Source organism: Gossypium hirsutum, chromosome A09 (assembly GCF_007990345.1).
Source record: "Gossypium hirsutum isolate 1008001.06 chromosome A09, Gossypium_hirsutum_v2.1, whole genome shotgun sequence".
NCBI classification, from domain to species: Eukaryota; Viridiplantae; Streptophyta; class Magnoliopsida; order Malvales; family Malvaceae; genus Gossypium; species Gossypium hirsutum.
This window is the reverse complement of record NC_053432.1, coordinates 29,633,951-29,652,909: the sequence shown is the minus strand read 5'-3', so window position 1 is coordinate 29,652,909 and position 18,959 is coordinate 29,633,951. Positions and strand designations below refer to the sequence as shown.

Here is an 18,959-nt window from a genome sequence, read left to right as displayed (position 1 = left end):
CAGTCATTACTAATACTTTTAGTTCCTTTGGGTTCGACAATCCTGTCTTGCTAAAACTATACTACTGTTCGATAGGTACACTTGCCTACATCGTGATAATAGTTAGTTTCAAGAACGATTCTTTATAAATATTTAAAACCTGTCACACAAAAATCATGATCAGTTTCCTAGTGGCATGTCACTTGTATCCTAAACTATTCTTAAGGTTCAACCGGGATTTTCTCATCGTCAAAACTTCATTGAATATTTCCATAGAAACAATCGTATAATTTATGAAATATTAAGCATTAAATGCATAATATAACATTGCATTATTTACACACAAACATACCTCGATACAAAATAGTAGGAAATGGACCTAATCATCAATAACCTTGTTTTTCCCCCGGTTAAGGTCCGAACTTCGTTTTTCTTTATCTATAATAGAAAATTTAACTTGTTTTAATTATCACATTACTCGATGCTGTCTAAAAATTAACTTATGAAAAAAATTATATTTTTTCCCCTAAACTTTGACATATTTACATTTTGGTCCTTAAGCTCGTAAAATGAAATGTATCCATTTTTTTGTTACCCAAGCCTAGCCAAACCTAAATCATGCTCATAACCGCCCACATTTTTCATCAAATCACATTTCTACTACCCATTTTTACAACTTTTACAAACAAGTCCTTTTTATGCATTTTCACTAAAAATTAAGTAAAAGTTGTTTATCACACCTTAAAGATACAATATCTTCCACGAAACATCAAAATACATGCATGTCACAAATGGTTAAAATTTTAAACATGAACCCTACTTCAAAATAATGGTAGAAATAGATAGATCGAATGATAATGACTTCAAAAATATAAAGAGCATTAAAAACGGGGCTAGGATGTACTTACAATCAAGCTTGAAAGTTGAAGAAACCCTAGCCATGATCTCCTTGTAAAATTTGGCCAAGGTGAAGAAGATGGACACCAATTTTGACTTGATTTTCCCTTTTTATTCTTTTATTTACCAAATGACTAAAACGCCCTTAATGCATAACTTTGAAATTTTACCTATTCATATCTTTTTTTGTCTACTAACTTATCTAATGGTCTAATTACCAACTAAGCACCTCTAATTTTAAATCTCATAGCAATTGGACACCTTTAACAAGTAGAACTCAACTTTTGCACTTTTTTGAATGAAAATTTTCCGATCTGAAATTTTGGAATGAAATTTTTCGATCTGAAATTCAGTCTCCTTTCTTTTCAAATCCGCGTATGACGAGCAGCTTTCAAACAATCATGAATCACCCTTACTTTTTCTTCAGTTTCTCTAACCAAGTCAACCTTGTGAATTTGATTCTCTCTGAGCTCTTTCCAGTACAATGGAGTTAGGTATTTTCAGCCATACAATGGCTCATAAGGTTCCATCTTTATACCTGACTAAAAACTGCTATTGTAGGCAAATTCAACCAACGGTAGATATTTTTCACAACTACCTTGGAATTCTAGAACACTGCATCGGAGCATATGGTTCAAACGGGATTTCTCACTTTTTATTTCAGCGTCGAACGTGCCCATATTATCATTTATACAATTCATGCATAATAAAACATATAACAATACAAGTATAACATTGCCTTTAGTTACACACAAACTTACCTTGGTACAAAATGGTAGGAATGGACCTAATCGTCAATAACCTTATTTTTCCCCCGATTTCGAACTTCGTTTTTCTTAATCTATAATAGCAAATTTAACTTATTTAATTATCACATTACTCAATGCTGTCCAAAAATCAACTTATGAAAAAATTACATTTTTGCTCCTAAACTTTAACATATTTACAAATTAGTCCTTATGCTTGTAAAATGAAATGTATCCATTTTCTTTGTTACCCAAGCCTAGCCGAACCTAAATCATGTTCATAACAGCCCATATGTTTCATAAAAACACATTTCTACTACCATTTTCACAACTTTTACAAACAAGTCCTCTTTATGCATTTTCACTAAAAAACACTTAGTAAAAGTTGTTTATCACACCTTAAACATACAATATCTTCCATCAAACATCAAAATACATGCATGTCACACATGGATAAATTTTTAAACATGAACCCTACTTCAAAATAATGGTAGAAATAGATAGATCGGATGATAATGACTTCAAAAATGTAAAGAGCATTAAAAACGGGACTAAGATGTACTTACAATCAAGCTTGAAAGATGAAAAAACCCTAGCTATGGAGAGCTTGAAAATTTCGGCCAAGGTTGAAGAAGATGGACACAATTTGGCTTTACTTTCCCTTTTTATTCTTTTATTTACCAAATGACCAAAATGCCCTTTTTTCCAAACTTTAAAATTTTATCTTGCCGTGTCCATTTTTGTCCACTAATTTAACAAATGGTCTAATTGCTAACTAAGGACCTCTAATTTAAAATCTCATAGTAATTGGACACCTTTAACAAGTCTCAACTTTTTCATTTTTTACAATTTAGTCCTTTTAACTAAATTGAGTGCCTAAACGTCAAAATTTTCGAATGAAATTTTCACGAAATCATTCTGTGAAACTGTAAACCATAAAAATGTAATAAAAATAGATTTTTCGATGTTAGATTTTTGGCCTCGAAACCATTGTTCTGGGTAGCCCCAAAATCAGGTTGTTACAACTCTCCCCCTTTAGGGATTTTCGTCCTCGAAAATCTTACTGGAAAATATGTTTGGGTACTATTTTCTCATAGCCTCCTCAGGATCCCAAGTAGTCTGTTCAACCCCATGTCTTTGCCACAACGATTTCACAAGAGTTATACTTTTTTTTCTCAATTGTTTTACTTCCCAGGCTAATATTTTGATCGGCTCCTCACCGTAAGTCATATTCAGATGAATCTCAACTTCTGTAGGTGAAATCACATGCGAATGGTCTGATCTATAACGGCACAACATAGACACATGAAAGACGTTGTGGATCCTTTCCAATTCAGATAGCAAAGCTAACCGATATGCTACCGGTCCTATTCTCTCGATAATTTCATATGGCCCACTAAATCATAGACTTAACTTTCCTTTACGGCCAAATCTTAGAATTTTCTTCGATGGAGATACTTTCAAAAATACCTTATCACCGATCTAAAATTCAATCTCTTTTCTTTTCAAATCCGCATGCAACTTTTGTCTATCTGAAGCAGCTTTCAAACAATCACGGATCACCCTTACTTTTTCTTCGATTTCTCTAACTAAGTCAACCCTGTGAATCTGATTCTCTCTAAGCTTTGTCTAGTACAATTGAGTTCAGCATTTCTGGCCATACAATGCCTCATAAGGCGCCATTTTTATGCTCGACTGAAAACTGCTATTGTAGGCAAATTCAACCAACAGTAGATATTTTTCCCAACTACCTTGGAATTTTAGAAAACAACATCGAAGCATGTCTTTCTAAAATCTAAATTACTCTCTCAGATTGACCGTCGGTTTGCGGATGGAAAGTTGTACTAAAATTCAATTTCGTACCCAAAGCTTCTTGCAACATTTCCCAAAATCGCGAAGTGAACCTCGGATCTCTATCCGATATAATAGAAATAGGTACTCCATGAAGTCTAACAATTTCAGCAAGGTACAAATCAGCAAGCTTATCAAGTGAGTAATCAATACTTATTGGTATAAAATGAGCCGATTTCGTCAATCTGTCCATGACAACCCAAACAACATCCTTCTTTTTTCGGAGTCAAAGGCATACTTGTCACAAAATCCATGGTGATTCTATCCCATTTCCACTCGGGAACCATCACAGGGTGAAGTAAACCCAAAGGTGCTTGGTGTTTAACCTTTACTCGTTGACAAATCAAGCATTTCGAAACGAACTCTGAGATATCTCGTTTCTTACCTGGCCACCATTACATTTTCTTCAAATCACAATACATTTTTGTACTGTCTGGAAGAATAGACAAACAACCACTATGTGCCTCATTAAGAATCTTCTGAATCAACTCTGTATCCATAAGAACACATATCCTACCTGTAACGCCCCAATTTTCGGGAATTTTAAAAATGTTGGAAAAATTTAAAAATTCTGTGTTTTGTTTGTCGTAGGATTAAGTACGTTAGTGGGCCTCTAGAAGGCCCAAGCTTAAGGTAAAACCTGGTAGTTTTAATTAATTTTAATTCCATAAGAAAAAGGGGTTCTGGTTAATTGGGCTTTTAGGTATTAATTATGTAAAATAAATCACAAGGAAGCATGTGGTAAAGTGGCTCAGTGACGCCACTGGGAATGCTATAAGTGGCATGTGGATGATTGGGAGAACCCAAGTTCAAGTCACAATGACAGCAGATAAGGGATTAATTTTTATGAATGGAAAAGGTAAGTAGTGGAACTGAAGTGAAAGACTGTTAGGAAGAGTTAGAGTTGCTCAGGAGATTGAGTAAGGAGGGGATAAGGGAGAGAATTTAGGAGCTGATTAGGGAGAGCTGTGTTGGCCGAATAATGGACTCTTGAGGAGCAAGAGTTGGCCGGCCAAGGGGAGCTTTAGGGAGGCAAAATTCGGCTAGGGTTAAGGTCAGTATAAATTCGGCATTAAGGGGAAGTTGGGCCGTTTGCTAACCATTTCCCTCTTCATTTTTCTCACCTCTCTTCATCAACCTTTTTCTTATTCTCATTTCTCCTTCATAGCTGAACCCTTCTAACCTCTTGTTCATCTCCATCCTTCCATTCAGACGTTTCAAAACCTTCATAGCCTTTGGCCATAAAAAGCCAAAATCCCAAAAGCTACACTTTCTTCTGTGCCGATTTTTCCTAGCAAAATTCTCTTATTTTGCTTATCATCTTTGGCCAATTCTTTCTCCTTTAAACCTCAAGTTTTTTTCGACAAGACCACAGTAAAACCCTATTAATTCATCTTTTTCTAGTTGCAAAAAAGCTGAAAACCCCACTTTCATAGGGACTTAGCCGAATATTGAAAACACTGAAGGCTTGACTTTGGTGATCGTTTGAGGGTAGAGCGGCATTGGATTTAAGTAGGCATCAATTGGAAACATTGGTCGAAGGAATCGGTGGTAAGTAGTTTCAAAACATAGTCTTTCTTTCGTATTTTAGGAAAGGCAGAAATCCCTAAATGTTAGGGAGGCTGTCGATTTGGACTTGTAGCCCTAAGGGGTTGTAATAACTGTTCTGCTTTGGTAAATGGTGTGATTTAGAGGCTGCTAATCAAGGGCTTGGACAAGTGGAACGATCAGATCTTTGGATTTAAGACATAGTTCGGCAACAAGGTAAGAGCAAGAAGGTTCTAAGCATGTTTGGCCGAATATGGTAAGGGGCTATTTACTCAGTATTAATTCGATATCTAGAGTAATATGTTAGTGATTTAATTGTAGGCAGTTCGTGCGTGGATCTCGACAACGAATCGTCGCAAAACAGGTGTGTAACTGACACCCTCTCATAGACTAGATCGGCAAAAGTCGAAAAGCCGAAATGCCGAAAAGTTGGTATTTTGGGAATTTGCGAGTGTGCGAATGCTCGTAAGATAGTTGGGTTTGCATGTTTGGTATTCTGAAGGTAATAAACTGCAGTACATGCGACTTCGTACATTTTGATAATGTGGGCTTAATAGGCCAAAAATCGGGTCCATGGGCCAACGGGCTCAATTTGGTAAGTATGCGCGGTAAGTATTCTGATAGTACGTAAATGGATAGGATATGCATGAAAACCCTAGAAGTAGCTAAATCACTACAATACCCTTATGTATGGAAAATTACCATGATACCCCTAGTTGTAAATGACCAATATGCCCTTAGGGTTAATTTTGTCTGAAAAGCATGTTGATTTAAATCTGTATGATGTATGCCATGAATGAATATTTGTTGCATGGGGACATGGGTTATATTTTGGAGGAAGCGTCCTGGTGGCTATGCCACAATCATCTGATCTGGTGGCTCTGCCACATATTTCTGTTCTGGTGGCTCTACCACGATTATCTATATCTGGTGACTCTGTCACATTATCTGTTCTAGCAGCCATGCTGCATAATTCTGTGGCGTGTAGCGGTTGGGTGGGTCGAGTAGTCTCCCCACATGGTGAAAGGTTGGTAAGGGGGTGTATGTGGTTGGTTATGTGTTGGGTTTTGCATATACATGAAATATCTGATTTGATCTGTTATGGGCCTATAGGCTTAATTCAATATTCTGTTCTGGGCTAAGGCCAATTTATTTTGTTTTTGTGGTTTGAGCTGATATGGGCTATGGTTGGGTTAATTTAACACACTGAGTTTTCCCAAACTCATCCCCTATTCTCATCCATGCAGGTAATCCCCAGCCATAGTGGGCTTAGAGCTGCGAGGGATTCGGAGTGGCCACTCGTTCTGCAATATGGATTTCTTCTGGTGATTTGGACTTCAATTTTCTTTACTTTGATGATTTGGGTTTTGTTATGTAATAAGGCCACTTATGATTATTTTTAATTGGGTTTCGATTTATAACTTATCATGATGACCTTAAATTATATTAACTATCAAAATGGGCTAGATCTAGGGTTCGTTTTCCAAAAACATAAACTGATTTCGAAGTAACACGATTACAAACAAGGCTTCTGTTATGATAACGTTTTACAAACTTAAATACGTTTTATTCTAAAATAGACATAATTTCAATGGTAACCTAAAAATATACGCGATGTTAGAGTGTGGCAATGGCGGTGTGCATGTCTAGGATTGGATCCGAAAGAGCTTGGTACTTAAGTAGTCCGATGGACTCACCTCCTTTTTCCGGTTTCCTACCTGGTGCACAGCTTCCATTCACTTTAACCCTTAATGAATTAATCCTTTGAACATCAAGTACGATTTTCTGAACTTAGAACGGAAAAATGTTTTTAACATTTTTGATGTGGCACGTCAGATCCGGTCATAACGTCTAGGCCGGGTTTTGGGTGTTACACTACCTAGGAATCTCAAACAATCATCGAAGTCAATATGAAATTCTGAATCATCGCCCAATTCACACTAAATTCTCTTGGCTTGCAACTCACTATAACACTTCTGTGCTTTGCAAATCTGCTGAAGAAACATCGGTCTAGCTCTCAACTTGACTAGAATCGAATCGTTATCAAATAAATTCAACTGTGTATTCATGTCCCTCAAAGCAAACAAAGATTTCCCACTCAAAGCATTGGCCTCTACATTCACCTTCCCTGGATGATAATCGATTACAAGCTCGTAGTCTTTTAATAACTCAAGTCATCTCCGTTATTGCAAGTTCAGATCTTTTTGAGTCATCAAATACTTTAAACTTTTATGATCGATAAAAACATGACATTTCTCACCTTACAAATGTTGTCACCATTTTTTCAAAGCAAACACAATAGTGGGTAATTCCAAATCATTTGTCGGGTAATTCTTCTCATGTGGCTTCAATTGTCTCGAGGCATAAACTATCACCTTGCCTTCTTGCATCAACACATATCCTAGTCCATTCAGTGACGCGTCGCTATAAATCACAAATTGGTTTCCCAGTTCAGGTTACACTAAAACCGGTGCCTCAGTCAAAAATGCCTTCAGCTTCTCAAAACTTTGTTGACATTTTTCGGACCATTCAGACTTAACGTTTTGTTGCAACAATCCTATCATAGGAGTAGCAATAATTAAAAATCCTTTAACAAGTCGTCAGTAATAACTGGCTAATCCCAAAAAGCTTCTAACCTTAGATACAATTTTTGGTGGTTTCCATTCAAAAATAGCAAAAATCTTTCTTGGATCAACTCGGATACCATCACCTGAAATAATGTGTCCCAAAAATCCAACTTCTCTGAGCCGAAACTCTCATTTACTAAACTTAGCATACAACTATTTGTCTCTTAAAGTTTGTAAAATAGTTCTCAAATGCTCGGTATGCTCGGTCTCATCATGAGAATAAATTAGTATGTCATCAATAAAAACAACTACAAATTATCCAAATATGGTCGAAAAAATTTGGTTCATCAAGTTCATGAAAAGAGCAGGGGCATTAGTTAATCCAAATGGCATAACAAGGAATTCATAGTGCCCGTACCTTATTCTAAAGGCAGTCTTTGGCACATCTGACTCTTTAACTTGCAACTGGTAGTATCCAGATCTCAAATCTATCTTTGAAAACACTGTTGCCCCTTTTAGTTGATCAAACAAGTCATCAATTCTCGGCAAGGGATACTTATTCTTTACGGTCACTTTATAAAGCTGTCGATAATCGATGCAAAGTCTCATAGATCGGTCTTTCTTCTTCACAAATAATACTAGAGCACCTCAGGGAGAATAACTCGGTCTTGTAAAATGCTTATCTGTCAACTCTTGCAACTGAGCTTTCAATTCTTTCAATTCAGTCGGAGCCATCCTAGGGACTAAATCAATACCAAACTCAACTTCTCTAATCGGAGTCAAATCTGGAAATTCTTCTGGGAACACATCTGAATATTCACACACTACTGGCACTGATTCAATTTTCAATTCAGATTCTTTTGTATTCAACACATAGGCAAGATAGGCTTTACAACCTTTTTTTAAACATTTCTAAGGAGACATCAAAGAAATCACAATTGGCAATCTATCTGACTCATTTGATTCAACTCTAAGAATTTCACCTTTTTCACATTTCAATTCAATGACTTTTCATCTACAATTTACTATAGCATCATGCATAGTCAACCAATCCCTTCCCAATATAACATCAAATTCGTCAAAAGGCAGCAACATCAAGTCAGCCGAAAAACAATAACCTCTAATCATCAAAGGACATTTCTTGCATACTTTATCAACTAATACATGTTTGCCTAAAGGGTTTGACACCTTAATTTAAACACAACAAGCATATTCTTACTAATTACCAAATTCATGCATACATATGAATGGGTAGATCCTGGGTCAATCAAAGCAATAATAGTAGTATCATAAAGAGAAAAAATACCGGTGATAACATCGGGAGATGTCGCTTCTTCATGAACAAGGATGGCATAGACCCTAGCAGATGCTCGAGCTTCAGATCTTGCATCTGAATCCTTCGTCACATTTTTGCTGCTAGCTCCATTTCTGGTATTTCTTAGGGACCTTCCTCTAGAAGCAGTATTACTCGACTTTGTACTCTGAAACTTTTCTTTTTCAGTCAAATCAGGGCAATCTTTAATAAAGTGATCTTAGGAACCACACTTGAAACAAGCTTGATCATTCATTCGACACTTGCTGGGGTGACATCTTCCACAATGTGGGCATCCAGATCTATTGGGTCAATTACCAACGCTCGCAATAAAAGTAGTCTGGGCTTTTTAACTTGAATATTGATTCCCACTGTTTCTATTTGAGAAACCAACTGAAGTATGAGAATGAGAATGCATCTCTCTAGATTTCTTAGACTGAGATTGGAACGACTTACCCATCGGTCTCTTTCTTGCATCTCTAGCCTCAGACTCGGCTTTCCTCTTTTCTTTGGTTAATTCCTCTACTTTACAAGCCCAATCCACAAGCACAACAAATTCTTTCAGCTCAAGAATACCCGCTAACAGTCTGATGTCTTCGTTAATCCCGTCTTCAAACCTTTTACACATAATAGCTTCAGTGGAGACACATTCTCTAGCATACTTGCTGAGCTGAACAAACTTTTTTTCATACTCAGCAACTAACATGTGGCCCTGTTTCAGTTCAAGAAATTCTTTACGCTTTTGATCGATGAAACGCTTACTGATATACTTCTTTGGAACTCCTCTAGAAAGAATTCCCATGTAACTCTCTCTTTCGGAACCACAAATACTTTTCCACTAGTGATATGTCGTGTCCCTCAATAAAGATATAGCACACTCCAAGCATTCATCATGTGTACAAGATAACTCATCGAATACTCTAATAGAATTTTCAAGCTAAAATTCTGCTCTTTCAAGATCATCATCAGCATTTGCTCTAAATTCTTCAGCCCCTTGCTTTCTGATCTTATCAACTGGGGATCTATTCAATCTTATAAAGTCCATACCTTGAGGCACTATGAGAATAGGTTGAGAATTAGGAAGGGGTGGAACATGTTGTTGTTGATTGACCGGGTTCGTTCGAACGAACCCTGAAAACCACTCGTTCATCATTTAGAAGAAGACTTCCTAAGCCTCTACTCCTTGACTCACAGTTACGGGTCTACTTTCTATATCATCTGCCATAGCTCGATCAGGATCCTTTACTATATGAAAACATAGTTTAAAATTGCCAAGAGTCGTCACACTATCACAATTTATATATGGCATGTATAGCTAAACTAATACACACGTTACGTTAGTTCGAGGATCGACTAAACCGTAGCTCTAATACCACTAAATGTTGTGTTCGATGCTGGAACCGAGTATGAAGCATTACTGAACTTAAACTCAAACAAACATTCAAAACTGAGACATGAATTTCCACTCAAATTTAAAACTTTTCAAAATCATTCATACCGTCCCTTAAACAAGACTATGAGGCCTAAAACACGCATTAGGAGTGGTTCGAGACTAAACCGAGAACTTTAGAAAACTTCCCAACACTTAGAGAATTTTCATCAAACCAAGGGTCACACGTCCGTGTGGCTTGGGACACGCCCGTGTCCCTAACCCGTGTAACTCTCTATTTATGACGTTATCAGCAAATTGAGGTCACATGCCCGTGTGCTTAGGCCGTGTGGATGATTTAATTTTCATAGTTTTTCATAAAATAAGTGCAGACTTCACACGCCCGTACATGAGGCTGTGTCGTTCACACAGTTAAGATACACGGCCTTGTCTCTATCTGTGTGGTCAAAATAAGGCTATTTACCAAGCCATTTTGCCACCCTTGCTTGTATCAACCTACACCACAACAAGCAACACCAATCCAAGCATATACAAGATATCAGCACATCATTTGCACATACTAACATCTATCATGCATAAACATCACATACTTTCTTTTCCATTCATGCCAAATTTATCTTCATGATAAGCATCATCACATAAATATACCAATGACCAATAAGAATAATATTAGCCAACTTCCAATGGCCATATAAAAAATGAGTCATTAACCATTACAATGCCAACACATTTTGCTAAACCAATATGACACATAACAAAATGGCCAAGTCCCTCTACATGCCATACTCCAAATATTGAAATCAAGTATACCCAAAACAATCATATGATAGTGTGAATTGAGCTCCGATGTTCTTCGATCTTAGAGCTAACTTGGCGACACTATAAGGAATGGAAAAAGAAGGGGAGTAAGCTTTAAAACTTAGTAAGTTTGCATGCAAATAATAAGCAACATAAATCATTCGTTAATCATGTAACTACTCAACATAAGTTAACTTAAATAACATCATCATGAATCTTAGGCATAACTTACTCATTAGCATTCTTACTAAGAGTTCATCTCATACCAAAGCTCATACTCATTAGTTATACATACATACATGTACCAGCTCGTAACATAGTCACATACTTCGTTATCTTTGACATACTCTTTGAATTACTGTTGAACACTTGGAATATTATCAGATACACAAAATGTCTTGCACTAGTTCCACATATGTAGCCATTGCTACCTCATATCTCATAATACATAGGGCTCACACATGAGCTAATTACGGGCCTGCTCACACAAGCTGTCAGTTAAGGCATAGCTACATGGGCTGCTCACACAAGCTGTTAGCTATCTGCAACACATGCCAGAATACTCAGCCACAGGTAGGACGTACATGACCAGCACCCGGATTCACATATATCACATAACACATGGTTTCCTAGAAACATGTCTCTTGTATCCTAAACTATTCCTAAGGTTCAAGCGGGATTTCTCACTTGTCATTTTTTCGTCGAACGTACCCACATTATCATTTATACAATTCATGCATAATAAAACATATAACAATACAAGTATAACATTTCCTTTATTTACACACAAACTTACCTTGGTACAAAATGGTAGGAAATGGACCTAATCGTCAACAACCTTGTTTTTCCCCCGATCAAGGTTCGAACTTCATTTTTGTTGATCTATAAAAGCAAATTTAACTTATGTAATTATTACATTATTGAATGCTGTCCAAAAATCAACTTCTGAAAAAATTACATTTTTGCCCCTAAACTTTGACATTTTTACAAATTAGTCCTTAGGCTCGTAAAATGAAATGTATCCATTTTCTTTGTTACCCAAGCCTAGCCGAACCTAAATCATGTTCATAACAGCCCACATTTTTCATCAAATCACATTTCTACTACCCATTTTCACAACTTTTACAAACAAGTCCTTTTTATGCATTTTCACTAAAAATCACTTAGTAAAAGTTGTTTATCACACATTAAACATACAATATCTTCCATCAAACATCAAAATACATGCATATCACACATGGGTAAATTTTTAAACATGAATCCTACTTCAAAATAATGGTAGAAATAGATAAATTAGGTTAGGAGGACTTCAAAAAATGCAAAGAGCATTAAAAACGGGGCTAGGATGTACTTACAATCAAGCTTGAAAGATGACAAAACCCTAGCTATGGAGAGCTTGAAAATTTCGGCCAAGGTTGAAGAAGATTGACACAATTTTGGCTTTATTTTCCCTTTTTATTCTTTTATTTACTAAATGACCAAAATGCCCTTTTTGCCAAACTTTAAAATTTCATCTCACCATGTCCATTTTTGTCCACTAACTTAAAAAATGGTCTAATTACCAACTAAAAACCTCTAATTTAAAATCTCATAACAATTGGACACCTTTAACAAGTAGAACTCAACTTTTGCACTTTTTATGATTTAGTACTTTTGACTAAATTGAGTGCCCAAACATTAAAATTTTCAAACAAAATTTTCACGAAATCATTCTGTGAAACTGTAGACCATAAAAATGTAATAAAAATAACTTTTTCTATGTCAAATTTGTGGTCCCGAAACCACTATTCTGACTAGCCCTAAAATCGGGTTGTTACACGTGTGACCCAACATCGATTCTCACACGGGCAGACACACAGGTTAGGACATGGTCGTGTGTCTAGACTTTGAATGTCCACACGGCCTAACTTGTGACACGCGGCTTGTCCACACGGCCATGTGTCCCTGTTACCTAATTTTTTTTCAAATTTTCCCAACTTTTTCAATTTGTTTTTAATTGACCCTAGAATATTTTCAAACTATTTTTAGGGCCTCGTAGACTTGTTTTAAGGTTCGTATATGTATACTAATTTATGAATGGAATGTGATTGTTTAATGGTAAATATGGTTGCATATTTAATTGTATGAAACGTTAAATGTTTGAAATGTTATCGTAATACTCTGTGACCCTATTTCGGTGACGGAGACGGGTTAGGGGTGTAACATCTTCACTCTAATCCTTGATTTATTTTACGCCAATAAATATTAAAAAAAGATTTTGATGACCAAAATGAAAGTGAACTAAAAGTTAGGTGACTAAAATAAAAGTGTAAACATGATGTCGCGTGTACAATTAACTATCTTTAGAGATTTAATGCTTATGTGACCAAATTATAAAGGTTTCATTTTGGGTGATTGAAATAAAAGCGTACTAAATATTGAGTGATCAACTAAGGTAATTTACCCATAAATTTTTATTGACAAGTGGATTACATTATATAAAATTTATTAAACTTTAGTTTTGCTATACTTAAATTTAATATTTAATTCTTCTTAATTTTTAATAATTTGGTCTTTATATTTATAGTGTGCTATTAATTAACTCATTGTTAATATCCTTATCTTTTTTATTAAAATTTAATATGGTTATAAATAATTTGAAGTGAATTTTTAAATCTAACAAATAGAGGAATTAAATTCTTGAAAATAAAAGTAGTAAAACTAAATTCTAAATGTACAAAGTATATATGTAACTTAAATATATTTTAAACTTTAAATTTTTCTCTATAATTTGACACAAACAAATTATCAATTCAACACGAAGTGTAGATGAACTATACCAGTTTATAATAAATAAGATAAGCTTTTTCAACTCAACGATTAATGAAATGATAAAAGATTTATATTCTAAATTTTTGGTTAACAGCATTTTTAAGTTTGATCTTTGAACGATCCTATCTCTTTTATTTTTCAAAACGAATGCTACTTTCATCTTTCTAAATTTGTCGTAGTTTTGACTTTTATTTGTAATTCGTGTTACAAGATACGTAATATATATATATATATATTTTTTGTGTGTGTGTGTGTAATATCACAAAATCTTCAAAAGCAATTGGTCAACTTGGGTGAGGAAGCAAGTTCCTGATAAATAGGAAGCTAGTGTCCTTGATCCTCACAATATGTGCTGATCCTTGTTAAAGAATAGACTACTAGTTACGACCTAAAGAAGGAGAGTATAAATATATAAAAACAGAAAGACAGAGGACATATTTTGGGACACAAACAGAGAAACTATAGTCCAGTATGTTAATTATCATACTATGTAATGGTATTCTTGTGCATACAAAAATAAAATAATGAAATGGAACTACATGTTTTATGTAATATCATTTTTGTGGCAATACAGATTTCTTTGGCTATCAAAGAAAAATTGAATTTAGAGAACTTCAATAGTTTTTGATTTAGAGAAGTGTACCTCCACCGTTCCTTTTCCACAAAATCTGCATCAAGAAACTGGGCAATGAATGCCCAAAGCTTATAAATGTCTTGAAAATTAGCTAAGAACCCCAATGCAGCAGTAACAACAGCTATTCCCATACCACTTTTGTCTTTTCCTTTATTTCCATCGGCTTCATTATTTCTCCTCTCAATCACTTTTTCCTTCTCTTCTTGATACTTATCTGCAAACCATATGTGGTGCAGGAACCCATAGCTGAGGGAAATATTGCTCCGATCCGCTAGCTTCTGTACAAGGACTGGCTCGATTTTTTCTCCTTTCCAATCGAATACATTGAATGCGATTGCTGGTCCTCGATCAAATTTTACTTTTGGGCCATATATTCTAACCAAGGGAGTCCCATTTGTGTTGGGATGCTGGAGTTTCAATAGAGCACTCACAAGCCAATTGATGAGGCACCTTGCTCTACTGCTAATTGTTACCAATCCTAACGAATCCACTTCATCTAAGCCCCTACACTCCATCTCAATACTCTTGTCTGATTCTGACACTTCACTCATTTCAATCCCTTTTAGTTTTTCTACGATTTCTGCATGTTGTATCTCGTAAGTTGTTTTCCCTTTTTCAATTCTTCCAGACTGTGAAGCTAAGTTTTCAACTTCAGTGTCGGTTCCTGGAGATTCAGTCACTGCTCGGAATAGCTTCTGAGGAGGGATGAGGCCTATAATCCCTGAAGTTGATGAAGTTTCCAGAACTGGAATGGTTGATTTCTTGGCGAAGAGACAAGCAAATCCTGAAGGGTTTTCTCCAAAAACCTTGTAGAAAGAGCAGATAAGGAAATCTGGACGAAAAAGTGAAAGGCCAAAGCTGTCCATGTCTTTTGGTCCCAACGCACATGAATCTATCAACACATGCCATCCGTTTTCCTCCGCGATGCTCATCCAGAGATAAGGATATCTAGCTCCAGTCATCCTGGAATGAAGTGGGAACACAAAAAGACCTCTTCTTTTCTTCTTTTTCTTCTTTTTCTCCTTGCTTACTAACATGTTTCTCAGCTTTGATGACTGAAGTCTCAGCCTAGGCCATGAGAATTCTGCAGACATAACTTTGGCCCCGTTTTTCTCAGAACTATTGGACATCGCTTCAATTGCTTCACTCTCATAATCATAGACTGTTAAAAGCTTCCTATTAGACTGGAAAGGATAAGACTCTGCAACTAGCTTGAAAGCTGATGTCTTGTTTGCTGTGAAAACCATGGAGTAATCATTTTCTGAAACATTAAGAAAACTCATTATCCTCTTCCTGATAACAGATTCGAACTCTGACGCCACTCCACCATGAAGTAATTGTGTCTTGAGATTTCCTGGTTTGTAAGACACCCCAAAGAAGGGAATATCCAAAACCGGAGGAGGCGATTCTGGGGGCACAGGGAAGGAAGATGAGGCAATTCGATATTTTGGGCACTCCTGTTTTTGTAACTGTGAATAGGAGAAGAGACCAATGCCAAGATAATCAAGGCAAGTATGGTCGGAGAAGGAGAGATGGTAATACTCTCGTGATCGTATTTGGTCAACTCGATAGGTATCCGAATACTGAGGGTAAGCCTTGGTGAATTCGGTAAACGAGTCTTGCATAGATGGAAGAGATTCATGGTTGGTGAATTGGGTGTTGGGGAAAATAGAAGAAGTAGTTTTAGACGCAAAGTCACGGCGGCAAGCTGCCGAAGAGTTTCGAGGTTTCGAAGCTTTGGTTTGAGGCTCATGTTGGTTAAGGAAAGGAGAGGGACAGCAGCCATGGAGGCATCCTTGTGAAACCTCTTCTAGGCAAGGGGATTGCATTTTTTTGCTCTCTTCCTTCATTGATCTTTGATCTTTTCTCATTGGTCTTTTATTTTCATAATCTTTTTTATATAAAGACTACCACCTACAAGACAAATGGATGCTTTAATTTGTATTTATTTACATGTTTTGTAATGGGGTAGCCGATGGAGTAATGAACCAGTTGTGTATGAAGTCATTGAAAAAGTCAATTCAAATTTTAATAAATAAATAAGTTGTATTATTTAACTGGAAATGGTTATATTATGTTTAAATTATTGTATATTGTATTGTATTTTAATTACTTTTTTACCGTATGTAATGATATGATACGATGCCAAATATTATTTGATGGTGGAGTAAAACTGGAAAAGAAAATAGTGGTCAATTGCAATAATTAAAAGGGAAAAGTAGAGTTTAGAAAGAAAAAAAGAAAAAAAAAAGAAGAAGAGGAAAAGCAAAGAGAGAGAGAGAGAGAGAGAAATGGCGGAAAAGGAAAAAGGGAATAGTTGAAATTTTCCCAATCATGATTCCTGGATCGCTTCCCTATTAAGTTTGTTTCAAATCAACCCTTTTTCTTTTTTCTTTTAATTAAATGGATGTTACAAATAAAACTGTGTTAAGTTTTGAGCCAGATGATATTGATTAAAAAAATTCTTTGAATTGAAAAACAATATATTAAATATATTCCTTAAAAATAATAATTGGATAATTACTGGTTTATAACTTCATATGAATTAGTATAAACATAAAAAAAATTGCAGATATTTATAGCCTTCCAAGTGTCTCTATATGAATGCATGATTGCATTGTTTGAGTATAAAATGTGAAAAGATTTTTTTTTCTTAGCCCAAAAAAGTGAAAAGATATTAGTAGATAAGTTTTATACCTTTTTATGAATGCCTTAAATGAGATGAAAGTATAGGTATGAATGCCTTAAATGATTCAAATTTGGCAATAATATTTTTTTCTATTAACAAGTGGATGCTTGATGTTTTCCTTATTAACATTAGAGAAATGAGTAAATTTTAATTTTAATTTTTTATTATGCTTTAATTATTAATATAATTTCGTCAAGTTTTTTTACAGTAATAATATAAAAAATAATTATGAAAATAAGCGTAAATTAATTGTTTTGGAATAGTAAATTTTATTATCGCCAAGTTGTCAGGCAATATCACTCCCAAAAGTATAACCATTATTCATCCATTATTCCAACTAACCAAGTTTTTTTTAATTGGTGTTATTACCCTAATTGGCCACACAATTTCTTTTAATTTCCCTCTCAATTTCCCCTTTTAGCTTACTGTATATTCTAGTAAAAATACCAGAGTGGCCATATAGGGTGGCGATATCACTTTTTGCCACCTGCATGCGTGCCTGTAATAGACAAAGAAAAATTGAATGGTGTCGCCAACTAGGAAGTCAACACCGATTAGCATTTTAACTTTTGTTTCCCGCCTAAACAAATCTTTGGTTGTTTTTTTGTTTCTTTTTGAACCAAACCAAGAGAGAAAAAAATTGTGTTGTTAAAATTAACTGGGAGAAATTTTAAGTTCTAAACAGTTGCAAAAGTCTCAAGCTTGGGTCTATATAATTAATAGAAATTAAGACTGAAAATCAAGAATAATTGTTTTTCATTTCAGAAATCAAGTTTGAGTTAATAATGTTAGTTTGTAATTATTTTTTTATGTCATTTCATTTTATTTTACTGCTATGTATAATTATGTGACTATATAGCGATTCTCAGACTTGAGATCATCATTGTCTCAACATTGTGAGTCGTATATTTTGATACAATCAAATGTATATTGCAACAGGTTGTACTATAAATACTGATGTTGGATATACCACAACCCATGTAGTGGGATATGATTGATCAAGATATAATTTATGTAACACCCCTTACCCGTACCCGACGCTGGGATAAGGTACAAGGCGTTACCGGACAAACATACAAACATTAAACTAAAATACGGCCATAAAATTTCATTCATATTTCAAAGCGTTCATTCACTTACACATAGCCCCTTATTTGAGTATACGGAGCCCAAAACATACTTTAGAAAGGGTTCGGGACTAAACCGAGAACTTACAAAAATCTTGGAAATTTCATGCTTTAAGGCTCCACACGCCCGTGTCCCAAAGTCGTGTTCCATACACGGCTGAGACACATGGTCGTGTCTCTGCCTGTGTGGAATATACCTAGGCTATTTTCCAAGCTTTGGTCAACCTTAATCTCTTACACACTTATACAAAATCAAAAGCATATAACATGGTATTCATTTAATGATTAAACATCCTCAATTAAACCACAAACATAGCATTTGTATGTCATCATACATGTGTCTCTCATACTCATTTTACCTTGTTTATTATAGTACCACTTATACATTTATACCAAGATTATCATCTTATCAAATATCTTCAGCTTAATCATCAAGCATTCATATTTAAAGCTAGATCATATCTTTATAAAATACCACAATTCAGATGCGCAGAATAACATGTTTGCCTGAAACATTTCAATTCAATTCCATACCCAACAAGCATTACATTGAGACTAGTCATATATATATATACATGTCATGATACATAACATTCTCTTTCTGTTTTCT

The 18,959-nt window shown here is 35.3% G+C and overlaps 1 protein-coding gene across 1 annotated transcript; it reads right to left on the bottom strand.

The window, feature by feature from the left end:
* Positions 1-11,859: 11,859 nt before the first annotated feature.
* Positions 11,860-16,570, bottom strand: LOC107888803 (molybdenum cofactor sulfurase). Its single transcript, XM_016813031.2, has 2 exons — positions 14,543-16,570; positions 11,860-11,970 (listed from the first exon to the last, which is right to left on the bottom strand). The coding sequence occupies exons 1-2, from the start codon at positions 16,402-16,404 to the stop codon at positions 11,943-11,945; spliced, it is 1,890 nt and encodes a 629-aa protein (XP_016668520.2). The 5' UTR covers positions 16,405-16,570; the 3' UTR covers positions 11,860-11,942.
* Between the last annotated feature and the right edge of the window lie 2,389 nt (positions 16,571-18,959).